Source organism: Thunnus maccoyii, chromosome 22, assembly GCF_910596095.1.
Source record: "Thunnus maccoyii chromosome 22, fThuMac1.1, whole genome shotgun sequence".
NCBI lineage: Eukaryota > Metazoa > Chordata > Actinopteri > Scombriformes > Scombridae > Thunnus > Thunnus maccoyii.
The window spans coordinates 8,049,982-8,073,740 of NC_056554.1; the positions used below are offsets into that span (position 1 = coordinate 8,049,982).

At 39.8% G+C, this 23,759-nt stretch overlaps 1 protein-coding gene and 1 non-coding gene across 4 annotated transcripts; both read left to right on the plus strand.

The window, feature by feature from the left end:
- Positions 1-9,667: 9,667 nt before the first annotated feature.
- trnal-aag lies at positions 9,668-9,749 on the plus strand. The gene has a single exon. It is a non-coding gene; the product is annotated as a tRNA-Leu (tRNA).
- A 2,023-nt stretch (positions 9,750-11,772) lies between these two features.
- On the plus strand, positions 11,773-23,526 carry naa40 (N-alpha-acetyltransferase 40, NatD catalytic subunit). Of its 3 annotated transcripts, XM_042401298.1 has the most exons (9): positions 11,775-11,980; positions 12,114-12,173; positions 15,172-15,267; positions 17,293-17,345; positions 17,569-17,664; positions 18,217-18,375; positions 18,521-18,604; positions 19,104-19,181; positions 19,687-23,526. In XM_042401298.1, the coding sequence occupies exons 2-9, from the start codon at positions 12,168-12,170 to the stop codon at positions 19,832-19,834; spliced, it is 720 nt and encodes a 239-aa protein (XP_042257232.1). In that variant the 5' UTR covers positions 11,775-11,980; positions 12,114-12,167; the 3' UTR covers positions 19,835-23,526. The 3 variants fall into 3 exon arrangements, with proteins under 3 accessions (XP_042257234.1, XP_042257232.1, XP_042257231.1); XM_042401300.1 differs by lacking the exon at positions 19,687-23,526 and adding an exon at positions 19,439-19,635 and having other exon boundaries at positions 11,773-12,173; XM_042401297.1 differs by having other exon boundaries at positions 11,775-12,173.
- The last annotated feature ends 233 nt before the right edge of the window (positions 23,527-23,759 follow it).

Consider the following 23,759-nt stretch of genomic DNA (forward strand, 5'->3'; position numbering starts at 1 on the left):
GATTGGTGTTTATAGTTAATCTAATCGATTTGAATCAGCATCGATAAGAAAAATTGCAGGTGTATTTTGTGGAAATAGCAGCTAGTTTTACACTCTTAATCTGCCATCTATCAAAATCCCATAAATTAAGGGACTACTTGCCAGTGTGTCGGCGGAGGGATTCGTCAGCTGTGCATCTCTGTGCTGAGGCAGGCTGTCCAGACTTACACTGATGTATGCATGGTGGAGAAAAGGGCAGCGGAGTGGGGCACAATTGAACCGGGTGTGTGACTTTGTGCTGCAGCATGAACTGACAACGACTCAAATAAATAGCCCCAATGTACTTGTCTCATTTGAATTTATTATTTATTTAACATGCCGAACAATTCAAAGAGTGCCTCGTGCCTCTATGTGTGTGTGTTTGTGTTTGTGTGTGTTTGTGTTTGTGTGTGTGTACAGGTGTGTGTGTATGTGCGTGTGTGGGTGTTGTAGCAGGATCTCACACCTGATGCTGGTAATAAACACAATAACCCCCCACACAACAACACACACACACATACACACACACACACACAACCTGCTGTTACCTTCACACGTGCGCCTGCTGACATGTAACAGCCTGTTACATACTCCTCCAGCTTTTCCTCTCTACTTTCTCTTTGGCATCATCACAACCTCCTCCTCCTCCTCTTTTTTCCCCCACCTCCTCTTCATCTCCCCAGTTTTCTCATCTTCCCACCTCATCTCCATCTCCTCCATGTTCTCTCCTTCTCTCCCACATTTGTCACCCCCTCCCACGCCCCCATCCACCCAGTTTCCCGCACCTCCTCCATTTGTCTGCCTCCTCTCCCAACACTTCTTTTTTATCTCTTTCCCTTAACTCCTCTATCTTCTCTTTCTCCAATACTTTCTCCCCATCCCTCCTCCCCTCTCCCACTTCCTTCCACCTCCTGAATATCTGCCCCAATTCTCCTCCTCCGCTGCCCCCACCCCCCTTTCCTGTCTCCCCACTCTGTCTGTGCCCCCTGCTTGATTTTCTCCTCCTTCCTCCTCTCTCTTTCCATTTCTCCCCTTGCCTCCCTCCTGTCTCCTTATTTCTTTTGCCTCCTCTTTAATATTTCTCCCCCCTCCCTCCTCTGCTCCCTCCCGCCCCTTTCACTTCCTCTCTTCAGTGATGACTCCTCTCCCTCTCCTCTGTCTTTCCTGCCGCCCTCCTTCTTCCTCTTCATCTTCTTCCTCACTCCTCCTGTGTGTGTCTCTCTCTCTCTTCCTGGCTTCTTATCTGTCTTTCTCTCCTGCTGTCTCTCTCTGTCTCTCTCACGTCTCTTTTGATTTCAACTGTGTGAGTGTGTGTGTGTGTGTGTGTGCACACGTGCACGCGTGTGCGCGTGTGTGTGTATGTGTGCATGTGTGTACGTGCAAATTCTTCCCTTCCCCTCCCCCCACCCTCCCCCTACGATGACACAGTAAAGCAGTTTCGCTTCGCTCACCTCCAGCCCTCCTCCTTGCCTTCCCTCCCTCCCCCCTCTTCCTCTTCCTCCTTCCCTCCTCTTCCTCTCTCGTCTAATTTTCACCCCTGCCACCTCCTCCTCTCCCCTCGCCTCCTCCCCTCCTCTCCTCTCATTAGTCAGTGTCCATGAAACTCACCATTCCACTGTCTCTCTCTTCTCGCTCAGTCCTCCAGTCTCTAACATATCCCCACTAATGAACAACTGCTACACCCCCCCCCTTCCCTCTCTCAGCTCTCCTTTCATCCTCCTCTTCTTCCCTCTGTCCTCCCCTATCCTCTTCCTCTGTCCTCCTCTCCATTCGTCATTCCATCTCTCTCTCATCTTTCCCTTCCCTCCTCTTCTCGCTTGGTTTCTCTCCGATCTCTAACAAGTGAGTGTCCCTCTCACTCTCCCTTCAGCTCGCTCATGTTTCCACTTTCCTTCCTCATCCCCGCCCTCCCTTGTCTCTCCCCACCTGTCTCATTCCTTCTACTTGCTTGTCTATCAGTCTGCTCCTCTCACTTTTGTCGAGGTAACCTGTCTGTCTCCTCCTCCTCATCATCATCCATTCTCCTAATCTGTCGCCCTCCTTCACTTCTTCCTTTTTACTACATAACTCTCCCTCTTTCCCCTCACACCTCACCCTCACCTCCTTTCCCTCCCTCCTCTGGATACTCTGAGTTTGTCTGTTATGTCAGGAGATGCACGGACGGTGTAGAATCAGATGTGATAGAATGAGCTCTTACTGCATCTTTAGACATGCCGCTGTATGACACACATTAATATGACTCATTATAGTCTGACACAATCCTTCTGTGACGTAAATGGATCATAGTAAGTAATAAAAAGACGTAATTAATAGACTTTTACCCACTGGATGTTACAGCTTAAGTCCCTGTTGTATTTGTCATGTGTCATGAGGTACACGCAAGATTAAAAATGAATAGATTTGTGACCCTTTTTTGCAAAATTTACGTCTCCATGGTCTCAAGGCCTAGAAATTATCTTTAAAGGGAAAAGTTTGTCCTGAGTTCTGGTTGTTGCTGCTTTCTCATTTGCATTCAACTTGTGATGCCTCATTCCAGACAATAAGAGTAAAAACTCCCTGCTGGTGGCCTCATCAGACTGCAGTGTTCACTACAACTCACAATACAAAAGTGTAAGATGTATTTTTATTTATTCATTAATATATGTGTTTAATTTCTTGGCATGTAGTTTTTATTGTTTTTTCTTTGTCTTTAACCATTTATGGCATGAAAAATATTTCACCTCATTTTTTGGGAGCTTTGGGGTCCCTGATAATATGTCCATCACAAAAAAATTTGTGACCAGATATTGGTTTGTTGCCTCAGTAATAATGTGCTGCAAAGGTACGGAAACACCAAGGTTTCTATAGGACATATGATAAGCAGAATGAGGAGAAAACAAGACAAACATCAACCAGAAATGGTTTCCCTCAATCACAATATGAAGCTTTAATATCAAAACATAGTATGACATAAAAAAGGGGGGAGAAAGACAGTCTGTCAAAACGTAGTGAAATAAAAACACATGACACTGCTGTAGATTTGACTGCACATATTGAACAGTAAACCAGGTAATAAGGAGGTGGTAAATTCAAATTACAATGTAGTTCTATCCACAGATTCAATTAGAAAACAACAAACAAAAAATAAATTATGGCACACATAGAAAAAACAATAAAGATCCAGGTATTTTTCAAAGTGTTTGTAAGTGTCACAGTTCTCACTCCAGCTCTGATGTGGGACCATTGACTGTATATAAAGTAAGTATATATAAAGTATGTTCTCTTTTTTTTTTGTTATCCACACACTTCAATAACAACGCTTTGCTCTCATCAAGGATTCAGCTAAGACGGGCACTTTGCCCTTTCACCTTCACCAGCAGTGAACGGTCAGGAGGTGGGATGAAGCGCTTGATTGGCTAAAGTGAAAGTAAACTTGAATTTTTTGGCTATTTGCCAAGTTTATCAACAAAACATTTTCTTTCTATCCATTATCACTATCTCAAACATATATGTGTGTAATATTTAATAAGAATTTATATATTTCAAGTGGGATTGTAAAATTTTCTGAATATTAATACAGAGGTTTTTGTTTTTGTTTTTGTTGATTTAACTACTCTGGGCTACACCGCACTAAAGTTCACATAGTGGAAAAAATGGAAGGGATCATCCTCCTGAGAGCATGATTGAATTCAATAAAGTTGCTGTTGATTTGCCAAATAAAGTTTGGTTTGACTTGTGCACAAATGAATATTTTGGCCTAACTGAGGGACTATAGATGAAAGGTCAGGAAGTTGTCAAAAAGACATGAATCCAAACAAACTGTCATCCTTTGGGGACCACGAAGATTTGCTGCAAACAATATCCTCGATATCTATCTTGTGAATCAAGCAAGAGTTGTACTCTTATCAGGTTGAACATGTCTATGAATCAGCTTTAAGACTTTCAAATGAGGCTAAAACTCACAGCTGAAATCCAGAGCAATATGAATCTTTTAGGTTTTTTCATGTGTTGAGACAAACTTGGCTCACACTGCTTCACCACCAGATATAAAAGCTGTCAGGTCCATATTGTGGACACAGTTCAAATACAGTCAGCCATAAATCACTTCCAATTACTGCGCAGATATGGAAGTACCACTACAAGACACAGATAACAGACATTTTCAGGCCAAATGCATACATGCATTTCATCTCATGAGAATCTCCAGTAGTGGATTCCGGGTTTGTGTGTTGTAGCCTAATTCTGTGCTGCAGGACTCGCTGTGCTGACAAAGGCCTCGTCCTCATCCTCCATTCTCTTCTGGTCCCTTCCACACTGCATCTGTTGATTCCCTCCCTCACCCTCCTCCCCTCTCCCTCTCTCCTCCCCCCTGCTTCCTCGCTCAACCCATTGCTTTCTCCTCTCCTCTCCCCTCCTCATCCTCATCGTCTCTAGTCTTTATCATCTTCCCCCTTTCATTCTTTCCTCTTCATCTCTCCTCCTCCTTTGCTCTCATCTGTCTTCCTGTTACATCTCCCTCCTCCTCCCTATAGCTGCTCTTTCTATCTATCTATCGGAAAGAACGCCGCACACACATTGCTGAGCTGTAAAGAGGGATCTGTGCGTGTGCGTGTGTGTGTGTGTGTATCAGTATATACTATACGTGTGGGTGGAGGTGGGAGGGGGGCATCCTGAATTTCATTATCCACTCCTGCCAGCACACACACACACACACACACACACACACACACACACACACACACACACACACACACACACACACATATGTATATATAAGACAAAGAGAGTTTCTGTCTGTAGGGTCTGGGTGGGTTTGTTATATATGATACTGTATATATGTTCCTTCAATGCATGTGAAGAAAGAGATGTATCTCAAGGACCAGCAGGCCTCTGTATCAACTCTCAGAGCCTCGTCGCGCCCCCTACTGACACATGAAATAAATAGTTCTTCTACTGAAGGCCAAGAGACAGATTCCCCCAAGACAAAAGACTGTAGGCGGGGTTTAGAGACGGGGCCATCTGTGTGATGGGGAGGGCTGCTCTATGTGTGTGTGTGTGTGTGTGTGTGAGAGAGAGAGAGAGACAGACAGAGAGAGAGAACCCCCTACACAAGGCCTTTATTTGCATTATGAAAAAGTGGCATTATGTAGGTGGCCATCTCATATCCCACCAAGCCACGAACTCACAGTCGTAGTCAGTGATGTATTGAGTCTGTATTTGTTCTGTTGACGTTGGCTTTACTTTCTCATTGTTGTCTCGCTGCTCTATGTAAAATAATTATAATGAGGAGAAGAATTACAGAATCAACCATTGCCCCTTTTCCTTTCCTTGTTTTTTTTGTTTGTTTGTTCTACCTTATTATATTATTTTAAGTGGTAACCTTTCAATTTGCCACAAACTTACACATTTGAAGCAGGTGACAAAATACATAAATTACTATTAAGCATCATTACTACACCAAAAAAGGAAATATGTCATGTTTTATACATTATATTAGCTATGCATCAGATATACTGTGTATTCATTTTGTCAAAAAGTGATTCACAGACAAATACAGGTGCAGTATGTTATCCTATATAGTGATGTTACTTATATTTGGGGTCAATTAAACCCCTGAAAGGTCAAACTCCTCATTAAATTTCTTATGAAACTGTTATATGAAACTTATTTGGGATTTGGAATAGGAAGTGCTATGTAAACATGTACTGTCAGCACCAGTCACAGATACAGAGCATATAAAAATCCATTAAATTTAACCATGTTCTACAGCTGGCGTCTCTAAGACCCCAAATATATAACAATAACCTGAAACATGTCACTTCAAAGTCAGGTTTAGAAGCAATTCTGTTAAGATTAGATAAGTATCAAGAAGTCATGAAGTATAAAGCCAGTAAAACAATATTGAGGATGTCTTTTGAGCTGTTACACACGGCACTGGGACTCCACAAACAGAACATTTGGCTCATGAGAGAGGAAAATCTAAGTGGGTCTAAAATCTCAGCACAAATTAGAGGTCAGACATTTAGTTGATTAACTAATCAGTAAATTATTCTGCAACCATTTTGATTATTGATTAATGGTTTCAGTCATTTTTAAAGCAAACATTTGCTTCTTCCAGCTTCCTAAATGTGAAGATCTGGTGCTTTTCTTTGTAATATATGAGAGTTATTTGAATATCTTTGGGTTTTTGGGTCAAACAAAACAAACAATTTGAATACGTCAGCTTGGGTTCTGAGACATTATGATGGATGTTTTTTGCACTATTTTCTGACATCTTGAGAAAATAATAATTGCACCTCTAGAGTAGAAGATGTACTGACCAGCAACATACCAAAGAAATATCACAATATTTCTGTAATGTTCCTATAAAGGGTTAAGTCTGTATTTCTGTACTCAATAGTGAGTTCCAGCTATAGTGACCTTGTCATACTTATCCTTTTGTCTCTCTGGGAACCACTCTGTGCTCCTATAATATTCCTATAGTGTACCTCTGATAAAGTATTCCTCTACATTTTTGTGTGTTGCACCTTATAAAAGAATATGCAGCTGTATGTTCTGTGCTGCAGGGTAAGTGAAGATACTGCAGCGTGTCCTTGTTTTACGCTTCACCAGCCAATTACTGTGCCTTTTTTTTTTTTTTTGCTAGAACAGGCATCAGGAGTAAAGGAATGCTCAAATGGAGGCAAAGGCAGTAAAAGTTCAAATAAAAACCTATATGTTCAATTACCATACTCATATTTTATCCTGTCTGGAGTCTTAATTCTAGGTTTGAAAGATATAAAAGGCTGCAACATCATTTGAGTGATTTTATACCTCATGACGCCACCTAGTGGTGACCGTTACAAACTGCTTCTTAAATCATTGTGGATATACCAGGAGCTGGTTTCAACCTCTGGGGTTCTTTAAAGATCATTTTAGTACCAATGAGCCAGAGATGGGTCCCTCTTTGACCATAGAATCCACATCTGAGAGATCTGAGTAACCTGTTTCACATATTATGTTTATATCTCACTAAAATTTTAGGATGGGAACTGAATGGAGACTTGAAATATGCAGAAGTGGATCCCCGGGAACTCTTCATGTAACTACTACTGTAAATCCCCAAACCCCACTTCCCAAACTGTTAAGGATATATTTGTAAAGTTAAATATAATCAGGGCTCTAGCCAGTATTTAAGAAATACTGGAGTCCAAGCATCCCCTCAAACCTCAGATATTTTGAAGATACCTAATAATTCTGTATGTTTTTCTACTACTTTGGATAAATTTTCATGCAGAATTCATTCTTTTTGGGTGTTAAATTCTTTCCTCATTTGAAAACTTGTCCCACAGTTTCACTATGAGATGGTCCGTCAAAGATAAATGATGTTAATTGTCAAATTGTTCTATTTATTCATGCGTTTCTGTAATTAACAGGACACACAGTCTAAAAAGTGTTGGTATATTCCATTCAAAAGTCCACTTTGAATTATATTATATACATATGTAATGTCTGTAGCTACAGCCCTAAATATTATCCACTGCAAATAACTGATAAACAACAAAATTAACAAAGCCTTAACTGTAACTGTACAATATGATTCAAATGGTGACAAAATCTGTTACCGTTACTCAAAATGGTTTTAACCTCTTTGCCTCAAAATCTGCCTAATACGGTGATAAAAGGAAAATCCACTCTAAAATAGAATTAACGTCATTTTTGTAATATGCAGCTCATTTTTATCGTTATGTGAGCTTCATATCGTTATCTCTCTTTGCTAAATGACAGAGAGTTTAGCACTAATGATGTAATCTAGAGACGGAGACAAACCCTGGAGCTGCTCCATCGACGATGAATAATGGAATAACTACTAGGACGCTTGATAGAGCGCATGGTGATTTTACCCACATACAGCTACATCGCCTGTTGTCTGTTCAGTTCAAGTTAAATTGGGTGTGAAGGCCTTTCTTTCACTGCAGACATTTTGACATGTCACAGTAGGAAAAGCACAGGTGTAAATAATGAAGTTAGTGATGGCAGAATTCCATTTAGCTGCTTCGGTTTCAGGTTGTATCGAGCTCCTGGTTGAGCTGGATCACACTGTCACACTGTCATGGCTACTTGAATTCAATGAAGCCATCATTAATGTTGTTAGTAACACCTGTGATTTTCCTCCTATGACAAGTCAAAATGTCTGCTGTGAGAACGGCCGGTTATCTCAAATATTTTTTTAACAGAGTCTGTCTCTAAAATAAAACAAACAATTGGTCAGAATATCTCCTTTTGTTCTGCTGTAGTTCAGATGTGGATCTTCCTCACTGTGTCCATATTTAATAGTTTGCTCAAACCCTCTGCAGGAGAGTAGTAAGAACATAAATCGGTACTTGCAGACAGATATTCACATACTGCCTATACACATCATAGCAAACATACATGTCAATTGTAAATGCAAGAAATTCAGACAAATACAGAAATTAATAAACAATAAAAAACAAATAATTAAACAAATCTATATGTTACCTGACCCTGTAACAACTCCCATCCCCCCAGTTTTACACAGTGGTGGAAAGTAACTAAGTACATTTACTCAAATACTGTACTGAAGTACAATTTTGAGGTAATTGCACTTTACTTGAGTATTTCCATTTCTTGCTACTTTATACTTCCATTCCACTACATTTCAGAGGGAAATATTGAACTTTCTGCTCCACAATATTTATTTAACAGTTTTAGTTACTTTGCAGATGAAGATTTGACACAATGGATAATATAACAAGCTTTTAAAATGCAACTCAGAACGTTTTTTCTTCTTTCTTCTCCCATTAATCATCTTACGAACCCTCAGATTTATGTGGTGACCCTTTGTAGGGGCCTGACCCCTAGGTTGGGAACCACTAGACCAAACTAGCTAACTGTATATAAAGTAGTTGAAACTAGCTCCACCTCCAGCAGCTACAACAGTAACATGCTGCTTAAACACTGATGCTTCAGTATTAATAATCTAATGATGTCATATATAATAATATATCAGTCAGAGGAACAAAACCAATACTTTTACTTCAATACTTTAACTACATCAAGCTGATAATACTCATGTAGTTTTACTTAAGTAGGATTTTATATGCAGGACTTGTAATTGAGTATTTTTACATTGCTGTATTACTTTTACTTAAGTAAAGGGTCTGAATATTTCTCCCACCACTGGTTTTCCATGTTTACATGTTTCATTTTTCATGTTCTTAACAGGTGACCTGTCATAAGATTTACAACGAGCAGCACATCTGAAAGAAATTATATTTAAATAAATGAGATTATGGTGAAATGTGATTAAAATCAGACTGCCGGTGGAATATAATTTAAGTTTCTGTGCTCCAAGATGCTCATTGAGCTTGTTGTAATCTAATTATTTTAATTGCATCACATATAACATCTCACTCCCGGCTCCCTGCACCGCTGATGGTTACAATAATATGTTATTTTATATGTCTTTATGATGGCTTCATAATATCATTTGGAATGTGAATGACTGCAGAGGTCAAAGGTGAAGTGTGGTGCGTTTCTTGACCCAGTCCAGCCCTCTGTCGTCACTTTCCAAACAAGGAAACCACATTCGCGCTAAAGTAGTGTTGCCTTCACTTGCTGTCGGAAATATTTACAACAGATAGGCAACACGATGGCGCTCTCCACATGTGGTAGCGTGGCCGAGCGGTCTAAGGCGCTGGATTAAGGCTCCAGTCTCTTCGGGGGCGTGGGTTCGAATCCCACCGCTGCCAGGAACCTTTTCTGTAAGCACCAGGTCTTAAACTCTCTTCAACTTCCTAATCAAAGGACGTGGTTTGATATGTTATGCAGTTCGGATCAATGTAAGAAACATGGCCCTGATGCAGGGGCAGACATGAACGACCTCACAGGCTACACACTGGTACTTAGATAATTCAATATACCGTGTATATTGCTTCTTAAGATGAATTCATTTTTAAAGTGGTGTCTACAATTAATGGTAAAAATTTGTGCCACAAATTTTTAGTAATATTTACTGTGAGAAATAACTCAAGTAAAAGGTTGCTCCTTTCTGTTTTCTGTTATCAGTTTTAAGAAATGTGCCTCTTTGTTTATGAAAAAGTGCCAGTTAGATGATTAAAAAAACATTTTCTTCTTTGTTAAGAATATGATTATTGTTAGTTGAATGGTTTTGCATTACTATGTTTATTTTGTGTGTCTCTACTTTCCTTTTTGTTGGTATTGATGTGCTTTTTACTTTGACTTATTATCACATTTTTATCCTCACATATGATTCACTTTTGTTATCTGTGTCTATGTTGTTTGTAAAGTGCAACTGAACTAAACTCAGCTAAATTTTAATACATGAACAGAGCTGTTGGTTGAATTATCCATCAACAGTCGAGTTTGTGGCTGTTTGTGACAATTTGGGAAAAAGTCAAATACAACACAAAAACCAGAGCTTTCACTCATTTTAGTGCATTCTCTGAGCAACATTTAGGACACAACTTAAAAATGATAAATATTGGAGTCATCTTTATCGGTCAAGTATGTTTACACATACAAGGAATTTGACTCCAGTTTAGTGGCTCTCAGTGTACTTACACAGAATAACAACACACGATCTTCAGATAAACACACAAGGAATGACAATATACAAGTGAAACCATTTCTGTAAACATGACAAACAGCGCAAAGAAGTGAATCAATCAAATTTTATTTGTACAGCATCTTTCATACAGGTTAGTACAGTTCAAAGTGCTTCACAGATTATATATATATATATATATATATATATATATATATATATATATATATAAATTACTACTATAATAATAGCACTAATAATACAAGAGTAAAATAAAAACTAGATTTAAAAAATAGATAAAATAGATTAAAAAGACAAAACAAAGGCAAAAAATCATTAAGAGGACTAAAAATATAATATTAATAATAATAAAATAAGAGATTAAATAAAATACAAATTTTACAACATGGATACAATAAAATGTCTATCAATCATTCTTGATCAAAAGCCAGACTGAAGAGGAAGGTTTAAAGAGAAGAGTGCTGAGATAAATATTCAATGATTACATGTGATTAGATATGTTACTTTATATACATATAGTAGGTAAAAGTAGGTAAATATAGTACTCCTTTGCACTTTACCCAGGCTATGTACTTAAAAGTACTTTAAAATGGAACAAAAAGGTTAACCCCTGAATCAATTTGATTTTTTACATTTTAATTTTAATTTTTTACAACAAGTTTAAGAGCAGTCGCTTTGTGTTTACTTTTCTCCAACGTTAGTTGCTAAAAATTGTGCTGCATTACTATGTCTATTTTGTGTGTCTCTTATTTTCCTTTTTTTGGTACTGGTGTTGTTGTTTTTTTTTAAATATTGCCAATACATGTTCTTACTACATGTCATTCACTTTTATTATCTGTGTTTATGTTGTTTGTAAAGTACAACTGAACTAAACTTAATTTTACTACACGAGCTGCTTCCTAAAATATCCATCAACAGTCGAATTTGTGCCTGTTTTGTTTGTGACAAAAAAAATCAAATACAACACAAAAATCAGAGCTTTTACCCACTTAAATGTTTTCTCTGAGCAACATTTAGGAAACACAACTTTGTTAAAAATGATAAATATCGTACTCCTTTGCACTTTAACTAGGCCGTGTACTTAAAAGTACAATAAAATGTAACAAAAAGGGTTAACCCTTGAAAAAATATGATCTTTTTTCTTTACAAAAAGTTTAAGAGCAGTCGCTTTGTGTTGACGGTACTTTTCTTTTCCGTTTGGGGCTGAGTGGAGTCTGAGAAGTCGGAGCTCTGGAGGAGCACGTGAAGGCCTCATGGTTGGACGCGACGGAGAGAAGAGGAAAAGAAAAGAGCAAAGACGGGACCTGAAATAAATTCAGCCTCGCAGTCTTGGCGCCAATCCGACTAAAAGAGGAATAAAGCAGCTAAATATTTCCACAGACGTTTTAATCAGATGTGCGTCTAACTGCGGCTCCCCTCTCTCTCTCTACAGCCGTGGCTCGGTGCTGTAGTTAGCCAGCTAGCCGCGTTAGCACACCATCTATCTATCATTGTCATATTAATCTGGCCGCCTTCTCTCTGTCTGCAGTCACGATAATACTGATAACTCAGCAGCAGTGATCGATAACACACGGCCGCAAAAATGGGGGTGAGTTTGACGTGTTTTGCTTCATGAGGTGATACAATGAAAGGTGAATGCGTGATGGTGAGAAAGAAAGAAAGGAAGAAAGGAGAGGATGGTTGTAGCCGTAGGTGTTGGTTGGCTGCGTTAGCCGCAGATATTTGGCTTTTTCAGCATTATCACCGCATTGTCCTCGTCGCTGTGCTCAATTAACTTCCCCTTATGTGTGTGTTGAGATATTATTAACCTGCTAGCTGTGTAAGTCACTTAAAAATACCTATTTTTAATGACGGCCGCTTTGCTTAGCTGTGAATGCTAATCACTTTCTTGTGTACATTTTTTTTTTTTTTTACCAAAGCAAGCCAGAGTGTGCTGTTGAAGCCCTACAGGATATAATACACTGGATAATGTGCTTGTCGGTTTCAGCCAGGCCTGGTCTGAGTTAGTTTCCACAACTTTTATCTAACCACAGTCCCCCTTGTAAGCAGACTTGACTTTATCCTCCACTTTCACTCCAGATAAACCGATCCACGTGTTTCCACAGCACCAGCTCAGTCTGCAGCCTCTCTGTGCTTGGTACAGAGTTCATGCTCTCAGCTAAAAGTTGGCAATTCAATGCATTCCTTTCCCTTATTGCTACCTCTCCTTGTCCAGGTCTGGGTCTAATGAAGTGATTGAGCTAATGCCTGCTTGTTTGTCCATTGACATTGTTTTTTATCCAAGAGGCATCAATGCACCATTTCTGCACTGTAAACACGCCACTGCAACCTTGATTAACATGCTGTAAGGTTTCCTGTGATGGGTACTGCCTTCTTGTCTGCATTCAAATGTGATACTGTGCAGTAAGGCTGCAACTTTCATTACCAGTTAATCTACAGAGTTTTTGTTTGATTAATTGATTAGTCTTAATGTAAAAATGGTGAAAAATCCCCATCAGAATATCACAGAAGCCAAAGTGATGTCTTGAAATAGTCAGAAAGAATATTAAATTTACACTGATTGTAAAACAAATGCAGCCAATTCTCACATTTGAGAGGCTGAAACCAGAGACCTGTGCGGTTTTTCCACAAGGAAATTGTATTGTGGAGGTGGTAAACCACCCAGAACCTGATGCATCTTGTCACATGATCAATTTAGTGCGCAGATAATGGCCTAAAGAACAGCCTCACTTACTAAATGTGTAGCTATTGCTGTGTGAAATTGCTCCCCTGCTTCTCCCCCCTGAAAGTTACTGTAGTTCTTCACCAAAGTGTTTTTTTTTCTTATAATGTCATAGGTGTGTTCTTTTTAATTTCAGGTGATGTGGCACACCTCCAGTATTTAACGCCATGAAAGTTGGTTCATTTCACCAGCAACAAACCCTAAAATTAACTCAAAGTGTCAAACCACTTGTGCCGAGAGCCAATAAGCATTAATTTTCTCTATAAGTTACAGATGTCGGTAATTAAACACATCTTTTTTAACAACTAATAGTGTGCTATTCTGGAGCATTCATACCAGCTTTTGAAGTGTGTGTGGTCTGGCTGTTGCAAAGGCATAGATGCAGTAATTTGTGTGAATTATTGCTGCACCAGTGCTGATACTAGCAGCGAACATCAAGCCAAGAGCAGACTAAATTAGAGTATTGGTGTCAGGATTTTTTCCGATACTATAATCCCACTCTGAGAGCAATATGAAACATGAGCGATCTAAACACTCCATCGGAAAACCACTGATATGAATGTAAATGCTCTTTCTAACCTGCTATTGATGTTTCTATACTCATAAGATTCTTTATTATATGTGTAACTGTTGCTAATATACATCAGTGTTTGTTTGGCATGATTCATTCTTTTGTCTCACTTTGATTCTTGTGCGTGAAGTTCGTTCTGTTCTTGTGTCATAAAGTCTTTGTTGTCATGTTGACGTGTGGCCCACACACAGAAACACACAGTACTTCAGGACATTAATGTTTAAGGGGGTCTGCAAATGCATACATACACACATACATACAAGGCAGCTACAGTTTCTGCTTTATCCAGTTGTAACTAATTATACTGGCAGTGACAGAGATGTATTTGTGCATTCCTTTGACTTATTTTCCCTCCAGATTTAGGCTGAAGTTATGGCTCTAACAAGGGCTATTCATTGCATAAATTGTATTAACAAGAGGCAGACTCCTTCCAGACTGAATTGTAGTATTCATTTAGTTTCATTCACTGTTTGAATCGTTTGAAAGGGACGATGATTCACAAGCTAGTCTACCTTGTCCTTTAATCACACTCAGCTGAATAGCTAACAATTGCTCTGACTTTTTTCCCCCCGTTTCAGCCAGTTATTAGACAAGCTCCTTATGCTGTGTAATTTTACCAAGTTTGAAATTTCCTTTCATTTAATCACTAGAGATTACAGACTTGATGTTTCTCATATCGGCGCTCGGTTAAAGACACAATGAAGAATGGCATCATATTTAATCAGAGCCAGCCAACACTAAATTATTCTTACAGCTCCACAGTGGATATCCACATGAAAAGGATCAGTTTAAATGTGTTATGTATTATATGAAATAAAGAAAAGGATTGATTAAGTGACAAAAAAAAAAAAAAGCACACGCACGCAATAAAAAAAAAAATCCTTAATAAATTAAATAAATGGATTACTACTGTTCTGTGTGTCTTGCTGGCTAACAAGTGAGGATGGATGAGGATTATGAAGTACAGACATCATTCTTCTATATGCAAGACTGCACTCATGTGTGTTTTATTGCATAGTTATAATTAATTGTCTGTCAGTGGGTGAGTGGTGCCCTGAGTGGGTGAATAAGGAGTCGTGGGGAATAAATAATGCAGTTCTGACACATCTGTCTCATTTCTTCTCCCTCTTTGCTTTCTTTCCCCTTTTTCCCGTCCTTTTGCCCTCATCTACACGTGTCCTCTCTCCTCTCGATCCTCCTCCTCTTCCTTAACATTTCTCACCTGTTCCTTCATGTCGGCTACCGCCTCCGCACATTTCCTCCATTCATCCCGTCCTCATTTCCTGTGTGCAGAGGAAGTCCAACCGAGCGAAGGAGAAGAAAGCCCGGCGTCTGGAAGAGAGGGCGGCTATGGACGCCGTCTGCGCTAAGGTGGACGCTGCCAATAAGGTGATTTTATTTTGACTGTGAGGAGAAGGCCAGGTGGAGGGTATTTTGGGGGGGGTTAAAATGATCAACAAAACAGAGGTTGAGGTGTTGGCTGCTTGCTGACTGCCACACAAATTGCAAATATGCGGCTTCATAGTTCTGACAGTCGATAATGGCATTGCTTTGTTGTTAAAAATAAATGTCCTCTCGGTGCTGTGAAGTGCTTCACATAAAAGCTTCCACCACTTGGCCCCTTTTCATGCTGTTGTAGGCTTTCCAGTGGATTCAGATTGTCGAGTTTGGCACTTAAAATCTGAATTGTGAGCTGTAATTTCTTTTTTTTTTTTTTTTTTCCTCCCCAATCCTCTGTTCAGTTAAAGTCATACATTTTCTTCCATTGAAAGCTGGGAATGTCCCGTCTGCCCTAATTACACCCGTAATTGATATGCACATGGCAGGAAAAGCCAAATACACTGCCATATGTTTCTTTATGCATAATTAATCAGCATTATTAAAACCTACCCGTGAAGTAGAACACACACACACACACACACACACACACACACAGCAGACAGCTCCCGCAGCTCAGAGGTGGGCTACAGCAACATAGGCTGAGGTGGGAGAACTGTGTAGTAAAGCTTACGGGAGCCTAGAGGAGAACAAAACTCACACGCTTTGTTAAGAGCCGAGCCGTAGAGGCTTCCTCAACGAGCTCTCAACAGGCCTGGCTGGGCTTATTACTTTTCTGTGTCACTTTGTCCCAAAATGGGGCGCCCTGTGCTGCACGCTGCTCTCTCTCTCTCTCTCTCTGTCTCTCTCTCTCTCTCTCTCCCCCGCCCCGTCCCACTGTTGACGCGCCACCTGAGAAGGAATGCAAGAAATTCTCCCAAAGTCACATTTATTTTTGTTTATATTCTTGCCAACAGTAATGAATTCTGACTCGGACTATTGTCTCATATAAACAAATAGTCCATTCATTGCTAAGATTTTTAACCTGATTCTGGTAGGTTTCCCTCGCTCCTAATATAGGAGGGGCATAGATGTATTACATTACAGGGACAAAGGGGTCCTACACAAGAGCTTCTGTTTGAAATATCTGTCATAAACAACCGTTTTTTTTTTATCTTGATCCTTTAATATCGAGCGTCTGCTGATACCAAGACTGAACTGATATTTATTTGTATCATATTTTCGTTCAGTTTTACCCAAATTCAGCTGCACAGTTTACATGTCTGTACCCAAGGGCCCAGTGTTATTATAACTGACTAATGGTGCTATAATGCTAATAGCCCTGTAATTTTCCTGCCTGTATGGCTCTGATTGAGCTATTTAGGAAGGGATACTTATCTTAGTAATACAGTCTCTTTTGCTGACTGGTTTTGGGGACGTTCACAAGTGTTCTCGACTGGTTTGATTTTTTAAGGAACAGAACGAAGGGGAATTCATTATTATGTAATCTTCTGATTATTGCCTCTTATGGTGATGGCTTCAGATATCTTGTTTTATCCAACCAACAGTTCAAAGCAACCCGACAATATTTAGTTTATTATCATACGAGACAAAGAAAAGCAGAAAGTCCTCATATTTAAGAGACTGGAACAAGTAAATGTTTGGCATTCTTAGCCACACTGTGACTGTAGTGATGGCGACATTGGTTGGTTCAGACTGAAATATGTCAACAGCTATTGGATGGATTGCCATGAAACTTTATACAGATGTTCATTGTTCCCAGATGATGAATCCTAATGACTTTGGTGATCCCCCGCTCGCACCGCTATGAGGTTGACATTTTTGTTTTCGAGTGAAACGTCTTAACAGCTATTAAATGGATGTTTCAGCTCCACAGTAATGATCTCTCTTTAGAAGTTGAAAATCAAAACAGAGGTTAATTTAAAGCCACAGTATCTTTAGAAAAACAACATGTGCGCAATAAAAAAATCCAACAGCGACGTGCTGAGACTTGAGCCTGGAAGGGAGGGGGAAGACAGTTGATCATTTTGTATTTTCGAAAGCCTCAAAAGTTAATTTTGCCTCTTCTTCTCACAGCTTGATGACCCACTGGCTGCCTTCCCAGCCTTCAAAAAGTACGACAGAAACGGGTACGTATTGTTGTTCAAGTCTTATAAAGGACTTATTCAGTCATTTCATGAACAGCATACTTGTTTCATTTCCTACACAGAGGGGAGAGTTGTTGAAAAAAAGAATTGTACTGGTGGTATTTTAGCTTCTATCTCTTCCTCCTTGTTACTTTCTCTCGCTCTCATTCAGCATGCATACACTCGTACTCTATTATTGACCCTGTTATCTTGTCCTCTCGTACAGGCTGAACCTGCAGATAGAGTGCAAGAGAGTGACCTCCCTCAACCCGCTGTCTGTGGAGTGGGCCTTCGAACTCACCAGAGCCAACATGCAGACACTGTAAGACATCCGTTCTGCTCTCGTAGTTCAGGAACACAGTGACCCCGTCTTTTATAGATATGAACGGACAGATTCACATAGATATGATTGGTAGATTACAGCTAAAAACGAGAGGGGGGGAGAAGAAGTGCAGACGAGCCAGAAATTCTTTTTGTGTGCAGCAGAATTGGAAAGCGACATCAAACAGCTACCAAAGATGTGCATCAGTGTTTTTTTGGGGGTTTTTTTACCCAGCAGCTGTAAATGAGGATGAATTAGACACACGGAGGAGCGTGTGGAAAGGAGAGCCGAGGTAGAAGCTGAGAAGTAACGCAGACCGATTTGAGATAGAGGGCGAGAAATGACGACAATTTATCTTCTCTCCGTTTGCCAGAACTCGAGCGGTGTTCAATTTGGCAAACGGGTGCAGTCGGTTGAAACTTAATTTGTTCCATTTAGAAAACACATCCTTTTTTTAGAGCGGCCTAATGACGGGTGAGAAATGTGAGGGTGAAACGAGCGCGCGGGGGGTCTCGTTCGAGCTGACCCATTTTCTTTGCCGCCGTGCCGTAGGTATGAGCAGAGCGAGTGGGGCTGGAAGGAGAGGGAAAAGAGGGAGGAGATGAACGACGAGAGAGCGTGGTACCTGCTGGCTCGCGACGGCGACTCCGCCCCCGTGGCCTTCTCTCACTTCCGGTTCGACGTGGAGTGCGGGGAGGAGGTACTATATTGGTAAGACGCCGATCCTTGAGTTTGTACATTCCTAGCTGTTGCTTTTATTTTCAACGGTAAGGTGGAATGAAGCTTTTTTTTACAATATGACCCTGCCAGTCCACCCGAACTCTGTCTGGTCTAACATGTTGTCTCGACTCTCCAGCTATGAGGTGCAGTTAGAGAGCAGAGTGCGGAGGAAAGGGCTCGGCAAGTTCCTCATCCAGATACTACAGCTCATCGCTAACAGGTAAAAACAACAGTTGCCGTCATGACTGTGTGTGAAATTCAGATGCCTTTGGGGACCGGGGTGTGAACAAACAATCAAGTGACACTTTTGTCATTTTGTCATATAACTACTTTAAACTACACAGTGTCACACTACTGTTGAGCTTGACTTAAAGGATTAGACTGCTGTTATTCTATATTTAACTTATTGTCAACAAATCCGATGTTAATCCATCTGTGGCACTCAGCCCCAAACCAATTGTTTCCTACTGAAGACATAAGTCTTTATAAACAGGACACAAATGGTTTAATTTTTTATTTTTGAAGGCTGGATGTTGTAGTTTCAGTAAATGTTACTCAAGCAGGAGTAAATAGTGAATTTGTTTGGGACTATTTTATACACATTTGGTAGTTTCAGGGGATTTGTTGACAAAAAAGAAAATATAGAATATTTCCTGCCGTAAAGCAGTTGTGAAAATGAGGTAAAAGTTTTTTATTTATTTCTTGCTCTTTCTGTCCAGTACACAGATGAAGAAAGTGATGCTGACAGTTTTTAAACACAACCACGGGGCTTATCAGTTCTTCAGAGAAGCTTTACAGTGAGTATACTGACTCTGCAATTGATTTACTTTTCAGAGATGGAGATAAGGGTACTTAAACTTTGAACAGAAGTAACATTAAGGGCTTTAGGCTTTGTGAATGTGAACTCTGAGTGTGATCGAAGGTGAAAAATTGTAATCTCCATGCTTCTAGAGAGCTAAAATTTCTGCATATGAAAGAGAAGGCAAACATGAGGGAGACTGTGATTGAACGTACAGATTTGCAATTTGTCCAAAACACATTTTTTGTCTTCTAGAACAGTGGTTCCAAACCTGTGGGTCAGGACCCCCACAAGGGGTCGCAAGTTCAGTGTGAAGGGTTGCAAGATGATGAACAGAATATGAAAGCAGAAAAAGACAAATAACCGCTACACAAAATTATTTACATTTTTCCTCCGACCTGCTTCGTCCTTTTTAACGAACCCCTCTCTCTCTCTCTCTCTCTCTCTCTCTCTCTCTCTCTCTCTCTCTATCTCTCTATCTCTCTCTCTCTCCACCCCTCCAGGTTTGAGATCGACGAGACCTCGCCGAGCATGTCTGGCTGCTGCGGCGACGACTGCTCTTACGAGATCCTGAGCCGGCGGACCAAACACGGCGAGGCCTCGGTGGGACACACCCACGGGGGCGGGCACTGCGGCGGCTGCTGCCACTGATCGACCGCAGCGACCTCCGCCGATTGGTTAAAAGCCAGCAACTTTCATGGCTGTGTGTGAAAGCTTGAGCTGCCTGCTACTTGGCGGGCGTTTTGAGTTTGAATGGCCGTCTCTGTGGCCGTTAAAAATGAACCAATGGTGGAAATGCGCCATACCTGGTTACAGATATTAATGTTGCATTATGGATTGAGATTTATGTGTCTTTTGTGTGTTCCTGCTACAAAAGCAGTATGCAGTGTGAGCTTTCACACATAGCTCCTGTTTTTTTTTTTTGTTTTTTTAAATTTTTTTTCCTACTTCTTGGTTCAATGTCCAAGCTATCTTTTCCCCCATTCTCTCATCCCAATTAATGACTATTAGTGGTTCCCAGTAAAGAACAAGCTAAACATTGCCGACATTCTCTACCACTGCAATGAACCTCATCCCATCCTGCTCTCATCTCCTGATGTGCTATACTGTATTGAATCATTCTGCAGTGCTTAACATGGGTTGCTGGCCCGGGGCTGTTTTTATAGAAACTCAGTGTCTCCAGTCAGGATCTCTCAAGGCTGAGACAGAATTTATCTGAGGTAGTAAATTCTTCTAAATTGATAAATCATGCCCTAACTCAAATCACCATGGATACTAAGCAGATAAGAAAGGGTTTATAGAGTTAGCCAGTTTCTGTAATACAGCTCCTGATCACACTCCTGAGACTACAAGCTTGTTTCACTGAACCAGGCTCCAAGATCAGGCTGATAGACTCAGTTATGTGTCCCTTAAAAAAAAAAACAGTGGGAGAGCCCCTGCTGCACCATAACATTATCTGTTATAATGCAAGTTATATGCACATGCGGCTTGTAGGTTATTTTTGTAATGAAAGCACTGCAGCTAGCAGCAACTGCACTGTTTTGAACCACGTTGGCTCGTGATACTACTGTTACATGATTACAGTACACTATAAGCACTACCAATCTTCTATTATATTCTGTTATATTCAGGTGATGTCTAACTGTAGACCTCTCCCTGCTTTTATTTTATTTCTTTTACTTACGAGACAAGATGTCAGAGATTGCCTTTTTTCTTGATTATGCATTCTCTTTTCTCCCAGTGGAATTAGTAAAAAAAAAAAAAAAAAAAAAAAATCATACTTGTCTCATCATCTGTTGCTGTAAAATCTGCATCCAAATAATTCCAGTACGACCCCGTCGCTCATTCAGCTGCTTTAGCCTCCACCCGTGTTTCCTTATCAGAGGTACAACTGAAAACAGTTTTCTGCTTCTTTTCAAAAAACGCATCAAAACGCTTCATTTGCTCATTTTTTTCCACTCTTTGTCTCCATCTTTTCCTCGTTTCCGTGCTTACAAACACAAATGGGAGATTCGCTTGCTTCAGTTCTGTAACAAAAAAAAACCAAAACAAAACAAAAAGCATCCTCCTTTCCTTTCTCCTGTTCTTCGTGTCTCAGTTCTCCCTCCATGTCCTAAAGACACTGAATGATGACAGCAGACCCGTTTATGTTTCTCTCACCCTCAGTCACCTTTGTAAAGTTGCATCACTCCCGCTTTGTTCTCTTCGTTTCCAAGAGGTACTGATGAAAAACCAGTCGATGTTGACGCTACTTTCAACTGTATTTAAAAACTACTAAAACCATCCTCCATCCCTCTTCTATATTTTGTTAGCATGAGCAAATCATATTGATTTCACAGGGATGAGGACTGGTAGAAGTCACCACTTCATTATGTACAGTGGCCGTCATTAATCTGGAAGATGATGAAAGCTATTAACTTGGAGGCAGGAACATGGATGGATTAATGGTGGAAGTTATTGCAGAGTACTGGAGGTGTTTTTTTTTTAATGGATGTTGCTCTTTTTTTTTCTTTTCTCCTCAGTAATCACCTGTTTTCCCAGCCCACCGTCATTAGTTTGCATGGCAAGACTCAAAAAAAATTAAATTAACCTCATAGTCTAAATGAAGATCACACAACAGCGATGTTGCTTCTGAAGCTGCACTGCTGCACTGTTTGAACGCGTGTCTAAAATCCTCATGCGTGTCTGACGGCGTGACTTTAATATTTCCCACAGTTGAACATCAGTGTGTGGTTCAGATGTTTGTGAAAGGAGGAGTCGTGTGAAGTTTGAAGCCAACGTTTCTTCAAAGCATCTCGGCACAAAGTCATTACTGTCAGATTTGAGTAATGGTGAAAAAAATGACTGCCAAGATGCTTTTAGGTCCCGCTGAGGATTTTAGATACCACATTACTAGTTAATCTAGGCTGCTGTAACCACTTGGGTCTTGTTGAATCCATATCTGTTTACAAAACCTTCAGGGTATCTTTAGAGTGCTAGTAGACTGGGTTAGACTTAGAAACCACCATAAAACCCTTAATTCCAGGACTTTAGTCAGTTTCTTCAGATTTCACGTGTGGGCTGGAGGGGTGAAAAGATATCCCTTGACACTACTGTGGATGGGTTTTTTTTTTTAAAACAGGTTATATAAAGGCTTGACTCGAGATTTCAAATAGATAGACGCCTGGTTAAAGTATGTGAAACAGGGGAGATTGAAATGTGAAGTTGACGGACACTTTGTTTATTATGCGATTTCCTACACAGGAACAAAGATGTATTAGCAACAAAACAAAACAAAAAAAAAAGCCCTCTTGGATGATCTTGGGGTGAAAGTTTCTGGTTGTTTCCAGTTTCTGAGTAAATACAAAAAAAAAAAGAGAAATGGTCCAACTATTCAGCACCAGAAGAAGACATACTGCATTGTGTTTCATGCTTGGTTGAACAATGATCATGAACAAGAACAATTAAATAACATATTGCTCGTTTTTAGTTCTAGACTACCTTCTGATAAGTACAGTAATTCATTTTTTACTGCATAGGTTACAATAAAAAGAGGATGTTGTACATAGTGGTAGTTTATCAACTGACTGACAGTCTCTCTCTCTCAGGTTAATCAAACGTAATCAAACCTCATCTGTTTTACTTAACAGCCATGTTGTCAGTTCTGTTTGCTGGATCAGATTGTTCCACTGTGTGACCTAGAGTCGGTTTTTGTTCGTGTGTCATTTTAATGAAAGAAACTCTGATTTGATAAACCTTTAAAAGAATTCTTTTAACATAAACAGGATGCTACTTTTCAGGAGGTGCTTCTAGCTTTTCTGATAAATTGCTGTAAAAGGAAAAAGCCTCTGAAAGGCTCCTGAACTCCTGTAAATTTTGCATGAAAGTGAAACTTGACACAAAGTGTGAACTGACTCTAGATCAGTGCTCAGTGGTCACATTCGATCCAGACAGGTGGGCTGTCTTTAAAGGAGGCTCATTGAAGTGAAAATGCTTTTGTGAAAATATCTTAAGTTGGAAAATGAGCCTAAACTTAACCAATTTATTTTAAGTCAGTGAGTTCTTATATTTTAGAAAATGGTTACATACCCGCACCAATCACAGATCCTTCTCTTGGTCTTTTCTCTATGTATATATATAAGCTGTTGTGGATCCATCTTCATTTTCATTTCTAGGCCTTTTACAGGTAAAAACACTTTTTTAAACATGATGTGAAATTAAAAAAAAAACAAAAAACTCCATGTTTGAGAGTGAGTGTTAGAGTCCTGTCCATAAACGACAATGAAAGGGAAAACTAAGTCATTCTGCCTTGTCAGTGTTTTATTTGTATGTTACAAATAAAGGAAAGTTGTTTGACTTTTCAAGAGCTGCCCCTTGTTTTTTATTATTTATTTGATCTTTCATTTACTTATCAAGGAAATAATAATACATGTTATTTATAGAAGGCTTTTCAAGGTACTCAAAGACGCTTTAATCAGAAGATAAAAGACAAAATCTATATGTAAAATACACTGAAAGAGAAATGAAGAGAAAAATATGGAAGCCAGTTTCTGCCTAGAAAGAAGTAACAGATAAAAAGTTAGAAATGATAATAAAG

What these genes read in the sequence shown, in the direction of transcription:
- naa40 (XM_042401297.1), top strand. An exon ending in CTACAGCTCATCGCTAACAG is followed by an intron (nt 18,605 to 19,103) that starts GTAAAAACAACA and finishes CTTTCTGTCCAG; the next exon opens with TACACAGATGAAGAAAGTGA. An exon ending in TTCTTCAGAGAAGCTTTACA is followed by an intron (nt 19,182 to 19,686) that starts GTGAGTATACTG and finishes CCACCCCTCCAG; the next exon opens with GTTTGAGATCGACGAGACCT.